The sequence below is a fragment of the Thrips palmi genome, unplaced genomic scaffold (genome assembly GCF_012932325.1).
Source record: "Thrips palmi isolate BJ-2018 unplaced genomic scaffold, TpBJ-2018v1 HiC_scaffold_12, whole genome shotgun sequence".
Classification (NCBI taxonomy): Eukaryota; Metazoa; Arthropoda; class Insecta; order Thysanoptera; family Thripidae; genus Thrips; species Thrips palmi.
In genome coordinates, this window is record NW_023144623.1 from 10,226,679 (window position 1) to 10,245,341 (window position 18,663).

At 59.2% G+C, this 18,663-nt stretch overlaps 3 protein-coding genes across 6 annotated transcripts in view; 2 read left to right on the plus strand and 1 right to left on the minus strand.

Annotated features, from left to right (window-relative positions):
- Positions 1-7,952, plus strand: part of LOC117640222 (carboxyl-terminal PDZ ligand of neuronal nitric oxide synthase protein) — an 84,899-nt gene extending 76,947 nt beyond the window's left edge. The window contains exons 7-11 of one of the 3 annotated variants that reach the window (XM_034376549.1): positions 720-853; positions 919-1,152; positions 1,242-1,370; positions 1,874-1,932; positions 2,738-2,759. In XM_034376549.1, the coding sequence (XP_034232440.1) occupies positions 720-853; positions 919-1,152; positions 1,242-1,370; positions 1,874-1,921 (545 nt within the window). In that variant the 3' untranslated portion in view covers positions 1,922-1,932; positions 2,738-2,759. Of the gene's footprint in view, positions 1-719; positions 854-918; positions 1,153-1,241; positions 1,371-1,873; positions 2,826-6,093 lie in introns of those variants that run through there. The other 2 variants (XM_034376547.1, XM_034376548.1) reach the window with 2 other exon arrangements.
- A 2,393-nt stretch (positions 7,953-10,345) lies between these two features.
- On the plus strand, positions 10,346-16,430 carry LOC117640416 (transmembrane channel-like protein 2). Its single transcript, XM_034376917.1, has 14 exons — positions 10,346-10,375; positions 10,455-10,846; positions 10,917-11,190; positions 11,323-11,511; positions 11,589-11,824; positions 11,938-12,129; positions 12,216-12,537; positions 13,527-14,039; positions 14,115-14,435; positions 15,128-15,335; positions 15,405-15,661; positions 15,729-15,791; positions 15,822-16,181; positions 16,253-16,430. Exons 1-14 carry the CDS (start codon positions 10,346-10,348, stop codon positions 16,286-16,288), a joined length of 3,393 nt encoding a protein of 1,130 aa, XP_034232808.1. The 3' UTR covers positions 16,289-16,430.
- Positions 16,401-18,630, minus strand: LOC117640415 (gustatory receptor for sugar taste 64d-like). Of its 2 annotated transcripts, XM_034376915.1 has the most exons (10): positions 18,497-18,630; positions 18,266-18,422; positions 18,062-18,189; positions 17,773-17,991; positions 17,553-17,659; positions 17,305-17,475; positions 17,074-17,228; positions 16,836-17,007; positions 16,658-16,747; positions 16,401-16,585 (listed from the first exon to the last, which is right to left on the minus strand). In XM_034376915.1, exons 1-10 carry the CDS (start codon positions 18,588-18,590, stop codon positions 16,520-16,522), a joined length of 1,359 nt encoding a protein of 452 aa, XP_034232806.1. In that variant the 5' UTR covers positions 18,591-18,630; the 3' UTR covers positions 16,401-16,519. The 2 variants fall into 2 exon arrangements, with proteins under 2 accessions (XP_034232806.1, XP_034232807.1); XM_034376916.1 differs by lacking the exon at positions 17,773-17,991.
- Between the last annotated feature and the right edge of the window lie 33 nt (positions 18,631-18,663).

Below are 18,663 nucleotides of genomic sequence, written 5' to 3' on the forward strand. Positions count from 1 at the left end.
ATGGCTCATTTTTAGGGTCTCCTTCCTGCGAAGAGGAGAGCTTAGGTAGCTCCGTGGTGCAAGTCCAGCAGCGGCAAGGTCCCGAGGTTCAACACCCTCCCTCCGCAGTATTTTTTTTTTCATTTCCTAATGAATTTACACTCCTCAAAATAAATCATCCAACGCGTTCTCTTACAAAGCGGCCGCCGTGCCGGGCCGGGCCCAGACGAAGGGGTGCGAGCGAGACGAGCAGCAAGGGGACGGGGTTCGCCTGGCGGAGGGAGGAAGAGGGGAGACATAATCACTCATCCGATCCCCAGCCAACAGAAAAAGAAGCCGTCCCGTGCCAAAAGGGCCCAAAGGCCTAGAGCACATGGCCTGCGTGTCGCGGTCGGTTCGCGCGCGGCTTCCTGGCTGATGCCGGCCAGGCCAGGTGCCTGGAGGGGTTGTTCGACGGCTGGTGTCGTCCTCCGTCCCTCTCGCACCCCTGCGGGCCGCGCCGTGGGTGCGAGGGAGACGGCGCGACGAACGCTCCTTGCCGCCGGCGGCGTGCCCGAGGGCGTGCCGGCGGCCTTGACGCCCCGCGACACAATGTCCGCGAACACGCGTCGCGTCGCGTCGCCGCCAAGTCGCGGGCCTTGCGCCACCGCGAGAGGGCCAGGCCCGGGGCCGGGCCGGCCTGATGACCACGTGCTGTCGCTCTCTCGTTTTCACGTTTCTTTCTCTGGTTCCTTCCGCAGGCGGCCTGTCGACGCAGCTCAGCGTGGACGGGCTCGAGGACTCGGTGCAGGACTCGGCGTCGTACGACGAGTCGCCCCGGCCGCCCCCGCCTAGATCGCTGCGGCTCGACCTCCAGCGGCCGCGGTCGCCACAGGTACGTCGCGGAGAGAGGCACACTGTTCCGTTTGCTGGCTGAGCCTCACCGCCCCTCTCCCCCAGGTGATACGCAAGGACATGAACGGGTCGTCGCCCATGGCGGACGAGGTGGACCGGGACCGCGACCGGGAGCCGTCGGCCGGCAGCCTGGGCGGCGGCTCCCTGCTCCACCACGAGGTGCAGCTGCTGCGCGAGCAGGTGGAGCAGCAAGTGCAGCAGACGCAGGCCGCCATGGCGCAGGCCAACCTGCTACGCGACCAGCTCGCGGCCGAGAAGGCGGCCAGGATGGAGGCGCAGGTAAAGTGCCCGGGTTCAAAACCACCCACACCTGGATTTTTATCTTTTTTTTTTTGTTTTCAAAAATAAAAGTAACTCTTTGTTTCCAGGCCCGCACCCACCAGCTCCTCGGCCACAACCGGGAGCTGCTGGACCACATCACGGCGCTGGTGGCGCACCTCCAGGAGCAGGAGGGCGGCGGCGCGGGCGGCAGCCAGCCCCTTCAGCTAGCACCCCAGGTGAGCCCCCTTTCCGCTTCCCGTCGTCTCGAGACCCTCGTCGTCCACCGGCATGCCCAGTCGGTCACACAGTGGGGAAGTCCCGGCCGGGGAAACAATTGTAAAAGCTCCCGTTTGATGCCCTCCAAGTGAGAAACTTGTTCAGGTCCAACATCTCACTCAGTTTCTTCGCTGAAACATTCCCCTTCTGACAGTCGAACTTTGTCACTTTGTCCTCCATCCTGTTTCCTTACCCATCTTGAGAAAAGAAACACAGAAAGAAGTACCAGCCTTGCATCATGCATCTTTGTGAAGTGTGTTTGTGTGCTCTCCATGTTCTAATATTTTGTTGATTGTAAACTGAACCGGAATGAAATGAGTTTGTCAAAGTGTGCCGAATGCTACAACAACTTTACTATCGTCTCAAAGAATTGAGATTTGCAGCTTTTTGCCAAATCTGTCGTCCATGCCACGTGGATCAAAAGAGAATCTCATTATTAATGGCTCTTCTCTTTTCTAATCAGTTGCCTGCAGATATATCGCGGCTTAAAAGTACAACTACATTCCCATAAACTACCAAAACGTGAGAACATTTTTTCAAAGAGAAATATTATTATCTTTGCATGGTAGACTTTGGCCTCTCTGAGGTGCAAAGATTTTTCTTTCAAATATCTGTTATGGACGCTTCTTTTCACTTTTGGTACTGTAGTGCAAATCTGGAAACACTTTCTTTTGTAAGGAATAGTTGCAAATCAATGTGTGTGTGAAATTTTGCATGCGTTTTCTTTAAACATTTATTTTGTACCTAGTGAGTTCAAATTATTTTAAGCTTCATATTTTTGTTATAATTTAATGGAGGTGTGTTTATCTTCTGTTTTGATGCTGTCCTTAAAAACAAAGAATGCTTAAAATGTTTTTTTCCGTGTTGTGTTGCAAGTTTGCTTTTTAATGCTTGTAGTAGTTTAGAGTGTGTTTTTGTTTTTTGTTTTTAGTTTTTGAAGTTATGCCACTATTAACTGTGATTTTTAATTCATTAGTGTTTGCTATTCTGTTTAATGTGAACTTGTATTTTTGCATGCGAGTGAAAATTATATCATAGTGCATGAGAGTGTTAATCTGACTAGTCGTTTTGTGTAAACACTTTGTTGTGTGCGCGTGAATTTTTTTATCACCATGTGTTGTGCAAGAGGCAAGGCCTTGACTTGGGTAGTTGGGGTAGGACGCTGTCACTGACATGCCCCAGGGCCGCCTGCCTAACCAGTCTAACTTATGGCTGCAAAAAAGACAAGAAAATGCATTGTTCGATTCGAAGGCGGGCCCGGGTCGCGGTCTGTGATGGTGTGGTGGTGGCGGTGTGGTGACGGCTCTGTGCTCTGCTCTCCCCGCAGTGCGACCAGCTGGTGGGCCAGGGCGTGCCGCCGATGTACCTGACGGACTACCAGGAGGCCGCCGCGCAGCACGCGGCCAACCTGGCGCTCTACAACATGGCGGCTGGGGTGCCCGTCGGGGTTCCGGGGTCGCCCGCGCAGACGCTGCGGCACGGCGCCCACGGCGTGCAGGCGCCCACGCTGTTCGGCTTCCCCTACGCGCCGCCCGTCACCTCGGACCAGCAGTTCCAGACGCAGCTGCTGCAGAGGCTGCAGTCCCTGAGCGGGTACTCGGCCGCCCCCGGCAGCGCGCGCTCGCCCACGCCCTTCGGCTACCCCCAGTCGCCCACCCTGGGCTACCGCATGGCGCAGCCGTCGCCCTTCGGCAGCACGGCCGTCATGGCTGCGGCGCAGCAGCACCGCGCGCACAGCACGCCGGCCGCCACGGCCACGCCCTCGCCGACGGCGCACAGCGCGCACAGCGGACACAGCGGCGGCAGCGGCGCCGCGGCCTCCACGCAGTGCACCCCGCAGGACGAGGAGTCGCCGTTGTTCATCCGGCCGCTGTCGCAAGTCGGCACGCTCACCACCACGGACAACGACGGCCGCACCAGGGTCATCGTGCCCGTGCCCATGGACGACGACGCCGGCCCCGCCGGCCCCACCAGGCTGAACCCGCCCCCCGCCAAGGCCAAGCCGGCCGCCGCGGCCGCCGCCTCCGGGGGCGGCACCGCCAAGCGGCAGCAGCAGCAGCTGGCCGCCGCCATGGCCACCCTGGAGGCGCCGCCCCCGGCCGCGGGCGGCGGCATGGGCGGCATGCGGAGACTGGCCCCCGGGGGGCCGCCCTTCATCACCAGGTCCACCAGCGAGAAGGTCCCGAACCGCAGCGAGCTGATGACGCAGGTCACCAGGGCGGCGTGGGCCCGCCACACCACCAAGTAGAGCCTCTTGGCCTCGGCGCCGCGGTTCGCACTCCCCGCGTTCGGCCTGCAGAGGCACTGACTCTCCCGTGATGATGTTTCCCTCCTTACTTGTTGAGTTTGGTAAGGATACAAGGTCATTTCCATAAGTGTCTTATGGTAGGTATTGCTTCGAAAGCAATGTACAATCTGTTGTTCATATATTTCAGAATTTAAACTCTATGTTAAAGTAGGCTCATCAATCCTATGATTCTGCAAAACAATTTCCCTTCTTTGCTAGTAGATTAAATCCTTAGAGGAGTACGTATTTTAGGCGCTTGCATACGCTCCCCATGATGCCAAGTGTTTAACCGAGTAGTCTCGAGTAGCACATATATATATTTTTGGTATGAGAATGCGAGCACTACTTTGTACTAAAATGTTATCCCGAAAACAGTTTCAAAAAAATATTGGCATTTTCTTTATGATTACAGTGGAGTTTTTGACTTACTGCCCTTCTTCCCTGATTGTGCATACAAATAAAATGTTAAATCAAGTGCTCCAGATGATCTCATACAGACATCATAAATGTTACAATAATAATTATAATATTCCTTTCACTATTGCAATGGAACACATGCAACTTGCTCCTAATCATTCTGTTTGAACATTTGTGGAAAATGTAATTTTAACTACAAGTTTCCAGATGGATTGTTTATTTTTTGCCAGAGTAGCCAAAAATTAGATATATAGCTTTTACAACCCAAAATTTTATTGCTATTTTCTCATCTTGTGTTGTGAGCAGTAATATAAGGTCACAGTTGCATGTGGAAGTGTTTCTAGTCTATTTGCGTGCGGCCATGTGTTCCCGTATATTATAAGATGACTACCTATATGTGTTGTATATACTTTAATTTTGTAATTTATTTTGATTTGTATATATATTTTTATGTAAAGTGATGCAATCGAAGGGCGTGGAACTTTGCATCTCGGAATTTCCATTCGGCTTTTGTTTCAGCCAAAAGTGCGTATTGTGGAGAGTTCACCCAGTGATTTTATATTGTGTTGTTTGGAGACATGGTCTTCTTAAGTGTTTATATGACTGATGAATGGATGATGTGTGTGCGAATGAAGCAAAGAGAGAGAAAGATGTAAAATAAAATGCAAGATTTATTGTTACCACACTTTCTCAAGACAACCTCATCCCCAACTCTACCTTTTCTTTAGTCTTCCTTTCTATAGGACTTCTTCACACAAAGGGCGTTGGTCTGAGGTAAGCACAAGCGAAGAGAACTGGGGTGAGGTGGGCGTAACTACCCCGCGCCGGGAAATACCCCCCGAGGAGACGCAGCGCGGGGTATCGCCACCACGCGGCCTGCAGAGCACTGCAGAGCGCAGAGCCAAGGGGGCGGTCGCGGTCGGCCAGTGCTTCCCCCCCTCCCCCTCCCCCGCGCACCTTTCCAGTGTACTCGCGGCCGTGTCCCGCCCTTTGCGGGACCTCCCTGGCCCTTCCAGGCCGGGGGAAATGTTGTATTAAATGTCCGGCCAAACAGTGGCGTGGTCGGCCTCGGTCCACTCGGCCTGCTATTTCCGGTGGGGGGGTTCGCCGTCAACATTCAACATGGGCGTGTCTGCGACCGTCTACGACGAGCGACGACCACCGCTAATCCACCAGCAACAGCCAGCGCTGCCGAGTGGGTCTAGCCCTTAATGGTAATGGTAACGGCGGGTAGGCAGTGCCGTGGCACTCGCGTGTCGGCGGGTTGCCTACCCGCCATTCGGCAGGCGCTCCGCACTGCCTCGCACTGTGACGGCGGACTTGGAGGCGGAGATTAGCGCGCGCGTTGACGAGGTCCTCGCTCGAGGGACGACCTTGGGGTGTCGGAGCGCGGCAGACGCGGCCTGGGGAATGACCACCCCGGCGTGGCGCGGCGTGGCGCGGCGTGGCAGGTGTCCGCTTGCGTGCCGCCGTGCCGCATTACCCCTGCAGTGGTGTGGCTGCGGCCCACGCCGCCCACTTCCTTTAATCAAAATGAAGCTTTATGAAAAAGAAAGAGGCGAAACGGCGCGAGCCGAGCCCCTCCCTGGGTCAGTCGGCGCAGTCTGCCCGTCGCGCCACGCCCTGCCTCGCTCGTTGCACGAGTGCGTGGGAGGGAAGGGTGGACGAGTAAAGACCGGTAAAGACCGCGAGACTAGTGGGTGATGTTTGCAAATTTTGAAATGGAAAGAAAAGACCCTTGCTCTGGATGACATTAATCTGGTGGAGGTGAGACTGTCCCCGGGCGACATTCTTCATTTGGGAGGGCGGGGTGTGGGGCTGGCCACTGGGGCTGGCCCAGCGAGGCCTAGCGTGCCTGGCCGCCATAACATCACTGCCGGCACGGGCTTCAAGACGACACGGCCCGCGGTGTCCCCCGAACCTGCCCGGCCAAACGAATTCGGCGCTGTTTTAACCGGCCTTTCTGTTCCTCTTCGCAGCTGAGCTCGGCCGCCAAGGTGGCGCGCTGGTTCGAGCTGCTGCAGACGCCGCCGCTGTCGCGGCCCGAGAGCGGCTTCGTGTCCGGGGCGCAGTCCGGCGACCTCGGCGGCTCGGCGGCCGAGACCACCACGGAGACGGACGCCGTGGACCCCGACATCGTGGACGCGGAGACCGTGGAGGCCGCCATGGCGCAGATGGACTCGGCCGTGAGCGCGGCCCTGAGCAGGCTGCCCGCCCGCAAGAAGAACAAGCTGTTCAAGCTCAAGCTGGGCAGGAACGTCACCTTCTAGCGGGCCACTCGCGCTGCCGCCAGCGCCACCAAAGACAGACACTGCGAATGTCTTCTCTCTTATTGTTTTGTCTAGAGTTGGCTGGTGTTATACTTGTATGAAATGTTGGGATGAAACTGCAGGAGTAGGATGATGAAGTTGGCAACTTTATAAGTTATGTGTTAAGATTTTGAGTTTTACGGCCGCAGATGAGCCTCTCCAAGCAAGACTGAGTTTCCCGCCACGGAACCTTGTTGCACGTGCATTCGGACATTGGCTGAAATTGGCGTTGATCAAAGTTAACCAGTGCTGCAGTGTCTTCCAGAACATAAACGCCAAAAGGCTAAGAATAATATATTGATCTCGAGGGAAGTATTTTAGACCTAAATTAAAGATTAAATAAAGCCTTAGCCAATTTGGAATGTTTCACTACAGTAATGTACATTTAAGTGAACTTAACAATAAGTGATGGTGTAGCAGAAGTATGTGCTGATCTCCTCTTTGAAATGCAGTTGTTTGAATATCGTTAGTTAGCCAATATTGAGTGTAAAGTGCATAGTATAGTTAGTTAATGCCACCAGAAATAGCAACCTTTAAAAAAACCTGTATAAGGACATCTGATTTCTAGATCCCTCTCTTGTGCCAGCGATTTTCATTTACACGATTACAGGAGTGCTTGGAGTATGTATAAATGATAAACATTTGTAAATATTTTATGTATTTTTAAAAAAAGAGAAAGAAAAAACAATCAAACCCATTGGTGCCATATGGGGATTCCCATGGTTCTTTGGAACCACTCTTGTATGTTCTAATTCGATGAAATTTCATGACCAATGATCTTGATGTACTATTACTATATTGTACATAGTACATTTAGTAGAGTATAATTACATTGAGCAAATTTTCAGAAGACTGTTTAATTATAAATGTAAAAATTTAGTTGTTGGACAGAATCTTTGAACTTAAATTTATGTTATAAGAATGTCTTGACTTGAAAATGTTACCATTTCAGAGGCTACTGTCACGGTAGCAAAGCTACATACATTCTGTAATTGCTATTTGGGTGAAACTTCATTTCCCTTAACACCCAACTTCATTGCTATAGTAGCTTTACATCCTTTCTCTGAATGCGTTTGTATGAGGATTTCTGAAAGGTTCTCGGTGAATGCATTTCCAATTTTAAGTTGTAATTTATGAGCATCACTGTCACATTTTCGGCTGAAATGAAAATGTGATAAAGTGTGTTTGTATTTTTTCAGGACATTTATTTTCTATAAATTATTTTCCAAAATTGGCATTTAGTCTTGAAAAGGCATGGAAAAAGTGCACCCTCTCATTTTATGGCATATAAAAGAGTGTTTCTTGCACAAGCAGTCTCATTGTTTTCTAGGTGAATCTTGACAGCAACTTTGAACGTGGAAATTTGCATTCATTGGCCTATTTTTCTGAGTCACTGTTCATAGAGAAAATGGTAAAGGATGTGATGGTAAGCTATGTTATTGAATTGTTGGTGCTGATTGCGACCCTCCCTCTCCAAACTTTCTGTATAAACATTTAAAAGATAATTTAATAAACATTATTTATTACAATGCTTGCTGATTGATTAGATTTCCACCCTTTCCCTACACACAGTTATTTTTCACTGGGTGAGCCATAAGATCAGAACAGAACACACATATCCTCCGTGATACTGAGTAGCGCGATCAATCCCAGAAGCTAGTATGGAGTAGAGATACAGCATTTTAAGCAATATTAGGGGGCCAAGCTTAGTACGACCCGACCCACCCCGTGGCGGCTCTCGGCTTCCCGGACGACAGGGGTGAGGGGGTGGGAGGGGGAGGGGGCTAAGTGGCAGGGAGAGGGCGGGGGCGCGTCACATGAGCCTGCTCATACACGTACACGCTCGCCTGGCCGTACGCAGTGCGCAGTACGCAGTGTGGGACGTCACCGGCACCGTCACGACCGTCACCTGGATGGCCTGGATGGCGGCTCGGCCGGCACGGCGCGCACCTGGACTGCGACGAGTCTGACCGAGGAGAGCAAGGGCACCAAGGGCAGCAAGGGGACCAAGGTAGGCAGTGCAGAGGTAGCAGCCGCCCGTAATGTTCGAACGAACCTGCCCCACGCTGGTGGTTTGCGAATTTGAATCCGTTGTCGCGGGGTTCTGTCGTGCCTTTCCAGTGCTTTACGCCCGTCGCCCGGAAAGCTTGTCACTCTCAGACTAGTTGCTTGTCACGCTCAAGGATTGAGGTTCACCCGAAATTCGAAGTGAAGCTGCTCGGACGTTGCCGAAATGAAATGGTTTTCCTTCCCGCAGTGAGGCGTGTCGCGTGACGCTGAATCACAGCCCACACGCACGGCGTGGCGCGGCGCGGCGTAGCTGTCAAGCATTGTCACGCACTGGAGCACAGAAGCACTCACGCTCCGGCTCGAGTGCGGCGGCAGCGCGGCACCGCACTCGGCCCACGGCCCGCGGTCACGGAGTACGGAGAACGGGGTAGGGAGTCACGGGGGAGCAATCGCTACGTCACGCCAGTCGTCGGACGCAAAGTCGCAGGGAGGGCCGTGGCGTGGATCAAGCGTCTAAATTTTTTTTTCTTTTCAACTAGTCTAACGAGCTGGTGACGCCAGGCCACCCCTCTGTGCCGGTGTCACTGACACTGCCGTGCCATTAGTTGATTCGTTCTGCCGGCTAGGACTCGGCCAGGATGTCGGAGTCAAACACCGGCGGCGACCGGCCCCCGGGACCGCCCCCGGGACCCAGCCAAACACCCGCCGCCGGCGCCGCCTCCCTCGGGCCGCCCCACATGGGGCTGTCTGCGCTGCCGGCGGCCACCGGGGTGGCGGGGCGGCGCGGCAGGACGACGTCGCCGTCGCTGTCCACGGCGTCCACCTCCACGGCCACCACCGGCATCCTGCGCCTCAACATCAACAAGCCGCGCAGGAGCTCGGGCAGCTCCGTGGAGTTCCGCATGCCTGGGGAAAACTACATGCAGGTGAGTCTACTTCGTGGAAACGGACGCTTGTCTGCACATGGTCATCAGCGAGGCGGGCGGGAAGCACCCCTTACTCCCTAGCAGGCCGTCGGGCGCGTCGTGTGTTGTCGGCGCGAGTGGCGAGGCGAGCAGCGGGCGGCACGGTCAGTTTATCGGCGAGGACGGCCACGACCGCGGCCACGACGACCACCTCCAGGACGAGGCGAGAATGGCAGTTTGCGGGACGGAGGGCGGTCTGCCTGTCTGCAGGCTGATTCCGAGCGGACGCTCTCTCTTTCTCTCCCGCTCGCACTGTGGGACATCCCGTGGGGGTGCGAGAGAGACAGAGCGACGAAACCTCTGTTCGGAAGCGGCCTGGCGGACGAGGTGCTTTTAATGGTGATGTACAACACGCAGGCGGAGGCCGCACGCAACAAGGTGGCCCGCCCCCGGCCCGGGACTCTAGGGCGGCGTCTCGGCGAGGCCAACAGGGCGTGGCAGGGCGGCAGGGCCTCGGCCGCCGTGGCGCAGGCCAGCCCCTCGTCGGCCAGGGCCTCGTCGGAGGGCGCGCCGCCTGCCGCGCGCCACCATGACAGATCCAGGCCACTTTTTGTTGCCACGCTGGCTAATCTGCCGCGGGTATTGTTGTTGTTGTTTCTTTTCGCGGACGTTCCTCGAGACGTTCCTCGACGCGGCCGAAGCCCCGCGGGCGGCTCCAGACAAGGCTCCAGGCAAGGCTCCAGCAGGCGGCACTCCAGGAGGGCGTGGCGGGGCCGCGGCCGCTTGCATGACCGGGGCCACTTTGTGTACACGGCTCGTCTTGTAGGGTGTCGGGGTGGGGCGGCGGGGGCGGCGGGGGCGGTGGGGGCTGCGGGGGCCGCGTCTTGGAGGACGGCGGCAGCGCGGGCAGAGGGTGGGCCGGGCCGCTGGCCGACGGGGCAGACGCAGGCCGCGCCAGCCAGGCCGCGCGAGCACACCATGAAGCTGCGGCGCAACAGGCGCACGGCATGCACGCCATTCGGCCCTTCTTCCACAAGGTGAGCCGGGAGCGGGTTCGAGTCCCCCTGCCGGCGGGCCGTTTTTCTTCGCCGTGCTCACCTCGACGCCTTGCCGCAGGTGGAGCCCACGTCCCCGCAGCCCTCGGTGGACCGTCTGTCCGTCTCGTTCGCCCCGGAGGAGCGCAGCGTCTGCTCGGACTCCTCGGTGCGCGTCAACGTCATGGCCGCCTCGGGCACCCTCGCCGCCAACGGCTACGGCGACGCCTCGCCCGACAAGGCGGCGGCCTTGGGCGCGGAGGAGGACGACGAGGACTACTCGGTGAGCATCTCGGCCATCATGCAGCGGCGGGCGTCGACGCGGCGCTCCAAGCGCGCCAGCCGCCACCGACGGGGCAGCCACGCGCGCCGGCCGTCGTCGCCGTTCAGCCCGGACGCCGACAGCGCCAGCATCGGCGCCAGCGGCCACCAGAGCCGCCGCCGGTCGTCCGTGTTCACCACCAGCTCGGCAGAGTAAGCGAAAACATTTTTAGAAGTCGGTACTCGAACCCCGCGGGCTTTTCTACGCGTGTGTGACCCGCAGCACGGCCGCGTCGGTGGAGGGCTCGGGCGGCGCGGACGGCGGCGTGCTGCCGAGCGCCGCCGTGTCGCAGGAGCAGATCCTGGAGAACCTGCGCGTGCACAAGGAGGTGCTGAGCGGCGTCAAGATGCAGCCCTGGGGCATGCGCCGCAAGCTGCGCCTCGTCCGCCAGGCCAAGACCTACGTCAAGCGCCACGAGGGCCAGCTGCACGAGCGCTTCGCCAACTCGCACAACACCAGGGACATCATGGCGCGCTTCAACCTGTGGATGCTCAAGGTGGGCCGGGCCTTGACCGCCCACGGGGTCATTTGTGTTCTCAAATTCATCTTTGTGGACTCTTTAAGTCTTTCAAATTGACCTTCGTGGGTTCATTTACGTCTTTATAAATGCATGTTTGTGGGTCGGCAGCGCTGGCAGCGCGGCAAGCGGGAGGTGGCCAACCTGCTCAACATGCTCATCCCGTGGGAGCTCCGCATCAAGGAGATCGAGTCCCACTTCGGCTCCGTCGTCGCGTCCTACTTCACCTTCCTGCGCTGGCTGTGCTGGGTCAACTTCGTCATCGTCATCGTCATCCTGGCGTTCGTCACCGTTCCGGAGGCAAGACAACTCAACCTAACCTAACCTAACCCAACCTAACCTCACCTAACACTCGCTCTGCCTCCTGCCTCCCCAAGATCCTGACGGCGGACTCGAAGAGCGGGGGCGAGCGAAAGGAGATGCTGCCCGAGGAGCGCGCCACGGCCTACAACCTGTACAAGCTGTGGGACTTCGAGGGCCCGCTCAAGTACTCGCCGCTCTTCTACGGCTACTACACGGACGACGACCGGCAGAAGGGCTACCGGCTGCCCTTCGCCTACTTCATGACCGGCCTGGCCGTCTACGTGTACAGCTTCGTCGCCACCCTCCGCAAGTGAGTGCAGTCTTCGCGCTCCCGACGCGGAAAGTTCCCGGCTTTCTGGACATTCTCCCATGTTGTCATTACTTTGCCCTTTTCTTGTCCCTGTGATTGGACCCTGTCGCCAGGATGGCGTCCAACTCACGCATGAGCAAGCTCTCCGAGAAGGAGGACGAGTGCGTGTTCACGTGGAAGCTGTTCGCGGGCTGGGACTACATGATCGGCAACGCGGAGACGGCGCACAACCGCGTCGCCTCCACCGTGCTGGGCTTCAAGGAGGCCCTGGTGGAGGAGGCCGAGAAGCAGCGCGAGGAGCGGAAGTGAGTTTCGAATTTCAGTTTTAGTGAAGGCACAGCGACACAGCATGCATGGCTGGCTGCACACCCTAAAACTGGCTGTGCTGCAGTTGGCGCATCATGACGGTGCGCGTGGCCGTCAACTTGCTGGTGCTGGGGCTGCTGGTCTCCTCGGCCTACGCCGTGGTGGAGGTGGTCGCGCGCTCCACGGACGACGAGGCCACCAGGAACTCGGTGTGGCGGCAGAACGAGACCACGGTGGTGGTGACGGTGGTCAACAACCTGTTCCCGCTGCTGTTCGAGCTGCTGGGCATCCTGGAGCGCTACCACCCACGGAAAACGCTGCGCCTGCAGCTCGCCCGCATCATGGCCCTCAACCTCACCAACATCTACACCCTCATCTTCTCCATGTTTAAGAAGATCAATAAGATGGTAAGAAAACGGCCTTCTTTCTCGTGACTGGAAAGGAAATGGATTGTAAAACGGGCGCTGCCTCCAGTCCCACGACATGCAGGCCATCCTGAACGAGACCCAGACGAGCACCGCGAACGCGACCTTCGCGCCGGAGCAGACGACGTTCAGCAGCACGCTGGCGGCGTTCCCCACCACGCTGCCGCCCAACTGCTTCCAGAAGGAGGTGACTTGCGGCACGACGTCGGCCCTGCTGCTGTACGGGCTGGCGCTGGCCGGGCCGACGTCGCACTGGTCGCCTTCCTCGCCCTCCACGACGACGGTGTCCTTCTCGGCGCCGCTCTCCACGGACGCGGCCGTGACCACCTTCCTGAGGACGCACTACGGCTCCACACTGCCCCCGCACTTGCCGGCCACCGCTCCGATGGCCGCGTTCACGTCGGCCTCGCCCAGCACCTGGGCGGACGCCACCACGGCCACGTGGATGGACTGGAACGCGTCCGAGTCCTCGTGGGCGTCGTCCTCCACCTGGGCATCGTCCTCGGAGGGGATGGCGTCGTCCTCGTGGACTTCAGTGTCGTCGACCCAGGACGCGGACCAAGGTAGGTGCGTAGGGTATTTGAATGAATTCATTTTTGAGAGACGCTTACCTCTGCTTGCGTGCAGGTAACTTCTCCCACATGGCCGTCGGACTCGCCGGGCTGGAGGGCCCTTTGCTGTACCTCCACGAGGCGGCGGCGTTGGTGGCCTCGGACGCCTCGTCTAGCGCCGCCACGACGGCCGAGGCCTTCGACGCCTCCTCCACGACGCAGGGCGACACCTCCACGACGGACGGCTGGGCCAGCAGCGACGCCTCCGACGCCACCGACGACGCCACGGCGGCGGAGAGCACGTCGACGCAAGCTACGGTCACCGATGTCACCAACGCGACGGTGTCGTCGTCCTCGGCGGCCTCGGCGTCCAGCGCCACGGACGGCCGAACGTCGCCGCAGTCGCCCACCACCCCCAAGATGTGCTACGTGGCGCGCTGCGAGACCCCCGGCGGCGCGACGGGCGCCACCAGCACCGCGACGACGCCGGGAGCGGGAGCCAGCGGAACCACCCCCGCGGCCGGCGGGAAAGGGGTGCCCGGCGACGGCCAGAAGCGCACGTCCCAGTTCGACCTGGAGACGCGGCGGAGGCTGCACGGCCTCTGCTGGGAGACCATGTTTGGGCAGGAGATGGTCAAGATGACCGTCATGGACCTGGTGATGACGGTGGGCGGCACGCTCTTCATCGACTTCTTCCGCGCCGTCTTCGTGCGCGTCATGAACAACTGCTGGTGCTGGGACCTGGAGAAGAAGTTCCCGCAGTACGGTGACTTCAAGATCGCCGAGAATATCTTGCACCTGGTCAACAATCAGGGCATGGTGTGGATGGGCATGTTCTTCTCGCCGGGCCTGCCCCTCATCAACCTGGTCAAGCTGGCCATCATGATGTACCTGCGGTCCTGGGCCGTGCTCACCTGCAACGTGCCGCACGAGGTAGGCGCATGGAAATGTGACTGTGCGAGTGTTTCTCTTCTTGTTCTACACGGCCGTACACGGCTGTCGTTGCAGGTGGTGTTCCGCGCGTCGCGCTCCAACAACTTCTACCTGGCGCTGCTGCTCACCATGCTGTTCCTGTGCGTGCTGCCCGTGGGCTACGCCATGGTGCGGCTGCGGCCGTCCGTGCACTGCGGGCCCTTCTCGCGCTACCTGCACACCGCCGACATCTTCACCAACTCACTGCGCAACGCGCTGCCCGCCTTCCTGCACGACGCCCTCAACTACATGGCCTCGCCCGGCATCGTCATCCCGCTGTTGCTGCTGCTCTTCCTCGTCATCTACTACCTGCTGTCCCTCACCAACTCGCTGCGCGAGGCCAACAACGACCTCAAGGTGCCCGGCCCCACCACTCTCTACTCCTTTGTAACTCTTTGATGCCACGTGAGTGGGTAAAAATTGCTTCGATGGTGCCAACAACCAACGAGGTTGCCTCTTAGGCATCGTACATTTTTTGCCCTACTTATGTAGGAACTACTACTGGAAGAGATAAAAGTTCGAAGTTCGAGTTTCCCGCCTTTTGTTTGCTCCTCCTTGTTTACCCCGCGGCCAGCTGTCAGCGCGTCGTGGCGTGGCGTGGCGTTGGAGCGACGTGGGGGCGGCGCGGGGGCGGCGTCCCCGAGGGGTGGGGTGGCGAGCGCGGCCAGCGGCAGCGTGCGGCAGCCAGGGACGCCGATCGATGCCTCGCCGCGCACGGTCGGCGCGGGGAAACTTCGGCCACCCGCGGCGGCCGCTGCTGCCGATGCATCGACGCAAGTTTGGCGGCGTCGACTGTCGCGAAGGGCGGCGCGGGCCAGGGGGATGAGGTTGTTTACCGGCTCGGCGTCGTTGCCGGCGCCGCGAGCCAGGCGCGCAGTGCGCTGAGGAGGTCGCCCTGCCGTCCCTTGCCCTTCCGCGGCGGCAGCCCACCCCGCCCAATAGGATCAACAGGGAAATCTGGGGAAAATCCGCAGTGGCACCGCGCGAAAAAAGATGGGAGAAAAAGTCGAAGAAAACAAAAGAAAATGATGGTTGTTGTGGTTCTGCAGATCCAGCTGCGCCGTGAGCGCACCGAGGAGCGCCGCAAGATGTTCCAGATCGTGGACGGGCGGCGCGGCGGCGGCGGCGACCTGGCCGACAAGTGGCGCCGCCTCACGGCCGCCCTGCCCTCCGCGGGCACGCCGGGCACGCCGGACGGCGACGGCAAGGTGCCGGCCAGCGCGGCCGCCGCCAAGCCGGAGACCAACCGGCGGAAAGGTGAGTTCATACCGCTGTAGCGCGCGAGGAGGACATGAAAATGACGTAACGCGTTCGCCTGTCGCGCAGAGCTCCTGGCCCGGCTGCTGAAGCACGCCCTGCGCAAGTCGTCGGCCACGTCGGACGAGGAGTCCATGGCGCAGACGCCGACGGACGGCCCCGCGGCGCGCACCCAGGTGGCCGCGCTGGCCGAACAGCCCGACGGCGACGCCACCGACGCCGAGCAGCCTGACTGCCTCCCGGAGGACGACGAGCAGGCCGCCAAGGTGGCCAAGAGGGCGTCCAGGGCGGCGAGGACCAGCAAGGCCCGCTCCAACGGCGGACAGGTTCGACACTTTCTAAAGATAAATTCTCTCTCGTCTTTTTCTTTAAAGCAGTAACAATGGTTTGTAGGGTATTCGAGACGCGGTGCACGCCCTGACGAGCAGCAAGGCGAAGGACCGCGCGCAGCCGCAGGTCGAGGCGCACGCCGCGCACGCCGAGCAGCCGGCCGGCCCGCCCGCGGCGGCCCACCACCCCCACCACCACCACCACTACCGCCGCGACCGCCGCGAACGCCGCGAACGCGACTCGCCCTCCGCGTCGTCCAGGAGGGAGCGCGAGGACTCGGTGGCGTCCTCCTGGTCGGACAACATCCCCGAGATCCGCATCAGCAAGACGGAGAGCTCCGAGTGCGTGCTGGACGACAGCCTCCTCGACGGCGTCCTGGACGGCGGCCCGGACAGCGTCCCGGACGACGAGGCGGCCAGCACGTCCAGGACCACGTCGGGGTCCGCGTGGTCGCAGGCGGCGGAGCCGCAGCGGCCGTCCAAGTCGGGGAGCTCGGACACCATCGTGGCGGTCGAGGTACGCCGCCGATGTGCGCCGCGACTACTCGCCTCCTTTCATTCAGCCAACTAACGTTTTATATTTTACAGGATCTCGCAAACCCAACCAAAGACGCCGGCGTCTAGATTCCACGCGCTCCGAACAGCACATCGGACCAGCCACTTCTAACTGCCCACGGGTTAAAATTTAAAAAGATGTTGTCCGTTTGTATTTATAAACCACGGCACATACACAATGTCTCAACAAAATGGATTTAATAAAAAATATTTTACACCTCGAACCGTTCCTTATTTCCACGAACCCTTGTCGTCAGGCGCAGCACTCGCACAGCAGGCGATCACCGGACAGGCGGTTTGCTAGAAGTTGTCCGACTTGTACATCTGCACAAGCAGGATCTCGTAGGTCGCGATGGAGCCCAGCATCTGCAAGCCGACGACGGCGTCACGTATCCACTTTTCCGGAAACTGGGCGCGGGAAGGACGGCGACCACTCACCGTCAGGATGAAGGAACGGGTGATGGTGAACAGACCCAGCCCCGTTAGAGTGACGTCATCCGTAGTCGCTTGCGACAGGAAACGCCCGATCTGGAGGGCAATGCAACAGTCTTACAGTGCAGGGCTGGCTGCCGCGAAGCACCGCTAAGTTTCTCGCGCAGGGGGCATCGTCGCGTACCTCCTCGCTGAAGTGCGCCGACGGCACGGAGTACAGCGCCCTCTTGATGGCCTTGGTCTCCTCCGGGATGCTGGAGGCGGCGAACACCATGGCGCCGAAGCGCAGCAGGACGAAGGCGAAGGAGAAGCAGAAGTAGAGCTGGCGGACGATCCCCGGGGTGGCGGACGAGGGCCTGCGCCAGGGACTCGTTGAGGTCGGGCAGCGCGAGGATCGGGCGGCGGCGCGCTCTAGTACTCACCGGACGGTGTGCTGCAGCTGGATGCAGATGGAGAAGAAGTTGTTGAGGCAGGACAGCAGCATCAGGAAGCTGATGTAGTGGTCCACCTTGCGAGTCAGCTCGCTCAGGTCGCTGAAGTTCTCTCGCGCCAGCTGCCAGTACGAATGGCTCGCCACCTGGCCAACCGAAGAAAACCACATTATTGAAAAAACAAACAAAACAACCGTACTCCGGTTTGCGTCCGGTCGGCACCTGCTGGGCGTCCCGCGACACCGTCGTCCTCAGCTCGTGGAAGCGGCGGCAGATGGTGAAGCTGACGCTCATGAGGAACACGTCGTTGAAGTTGAGCACGAGGTTGGTGGCGATGACGGTGAGCTGGGCGACCACCAGCACCACGGGGTGGTAGGCGATCGCCTGAGCCACCTGGAAACGGGACGCGCCGTCAAAGTCACTGCAGCTGGCTGCGGGTTATAGTGGCACGGTGCGGGGCGGACACTCGCGTTGTTGAACAGGCGGTTGTAGTAGTCCTCGAGCATCTCGCTGAAGGAGTCGAACTGGTCCACCTCCTTGCTCAGAGGGTACGTGAACAGCTCGAGGAGGATTTCCGCTGAAAATGAGAACCGAACTGAGCAACTGGGCCTGGACTAGCAATGACTACAACTGCGATCCAATTTTTGAAAAATTCTTCAGCGAATTCAGAGCATTCCGATGACGTCGTACTCGAGCTCATGACAAGCGCCGTGACTGCGAGCGTGACAATCTTCTTGCGAAGCGCCGACGGCGTGTCGACCGGCTTGCCGTCAGAGCCGGCAAAGCGATCGGAGGCGTCGTAACGGTGCTCCACGCGAAGGAAGCACAGCACGAAATCCCGCCACCGGCAGGCCATGCTGACGTACACCGCGACCTCCATGACGGCCATGGCGTGGAAGCCGAGCCGCGCTGCGAACACCAGGGGGCTCAGAGGCAAAGGCAAAGCACGGCGCGCCGTTCGACTCGCGGCGGAGCTCACTGGACACGACGATCTCCAGCACGGTGTTGTAGCCGACGTACACGCAGTAGAAGTAGATGAGGATGCGGCACGCCAGCAGCCACGCCACCACCACGGAGAGGAACACCTTGGCGGAGCGCCACCGGAACCTGAAACGCGAAGAAAACCGACATTTCTCTCATCGTTACTCATTGTTTTAGAGTGTACAAGACTGAGGAGGCTTACGTGAGCAGGGCGTCTCTGGGTGCGGGCAGGACGCCGAAGTAGCAGCCCGAGGCCACCAGGTGCTCGGTGAGCGCTCGGAAGGAGCCCTGCGCGGCCGCCGTGGAGAGCAACAGCTCGTCGTCGGACAGGCTCTCCGCGACGTGCTTCCACGGGCCGACTGCCCAACAGGCGAAACAATGTTATCAGGCGGCTGGCGGCGCCAGTACTCGAACCCACGGCCGCGTCACCCACCATGCGCCACTGGCTGCACGGCGACGACGTTCCCAGGGCGGTGCCTCGCCGAGAGGACCTTCTTGGCCATGATCGGGATGTGGTGGACGGACATGACCTGGAGGGCGAGCGCATCGCGAGCGGGCCGCCGCCCCCAGTCGCCGTCCACCGCCCAACTGCCCTCCGAG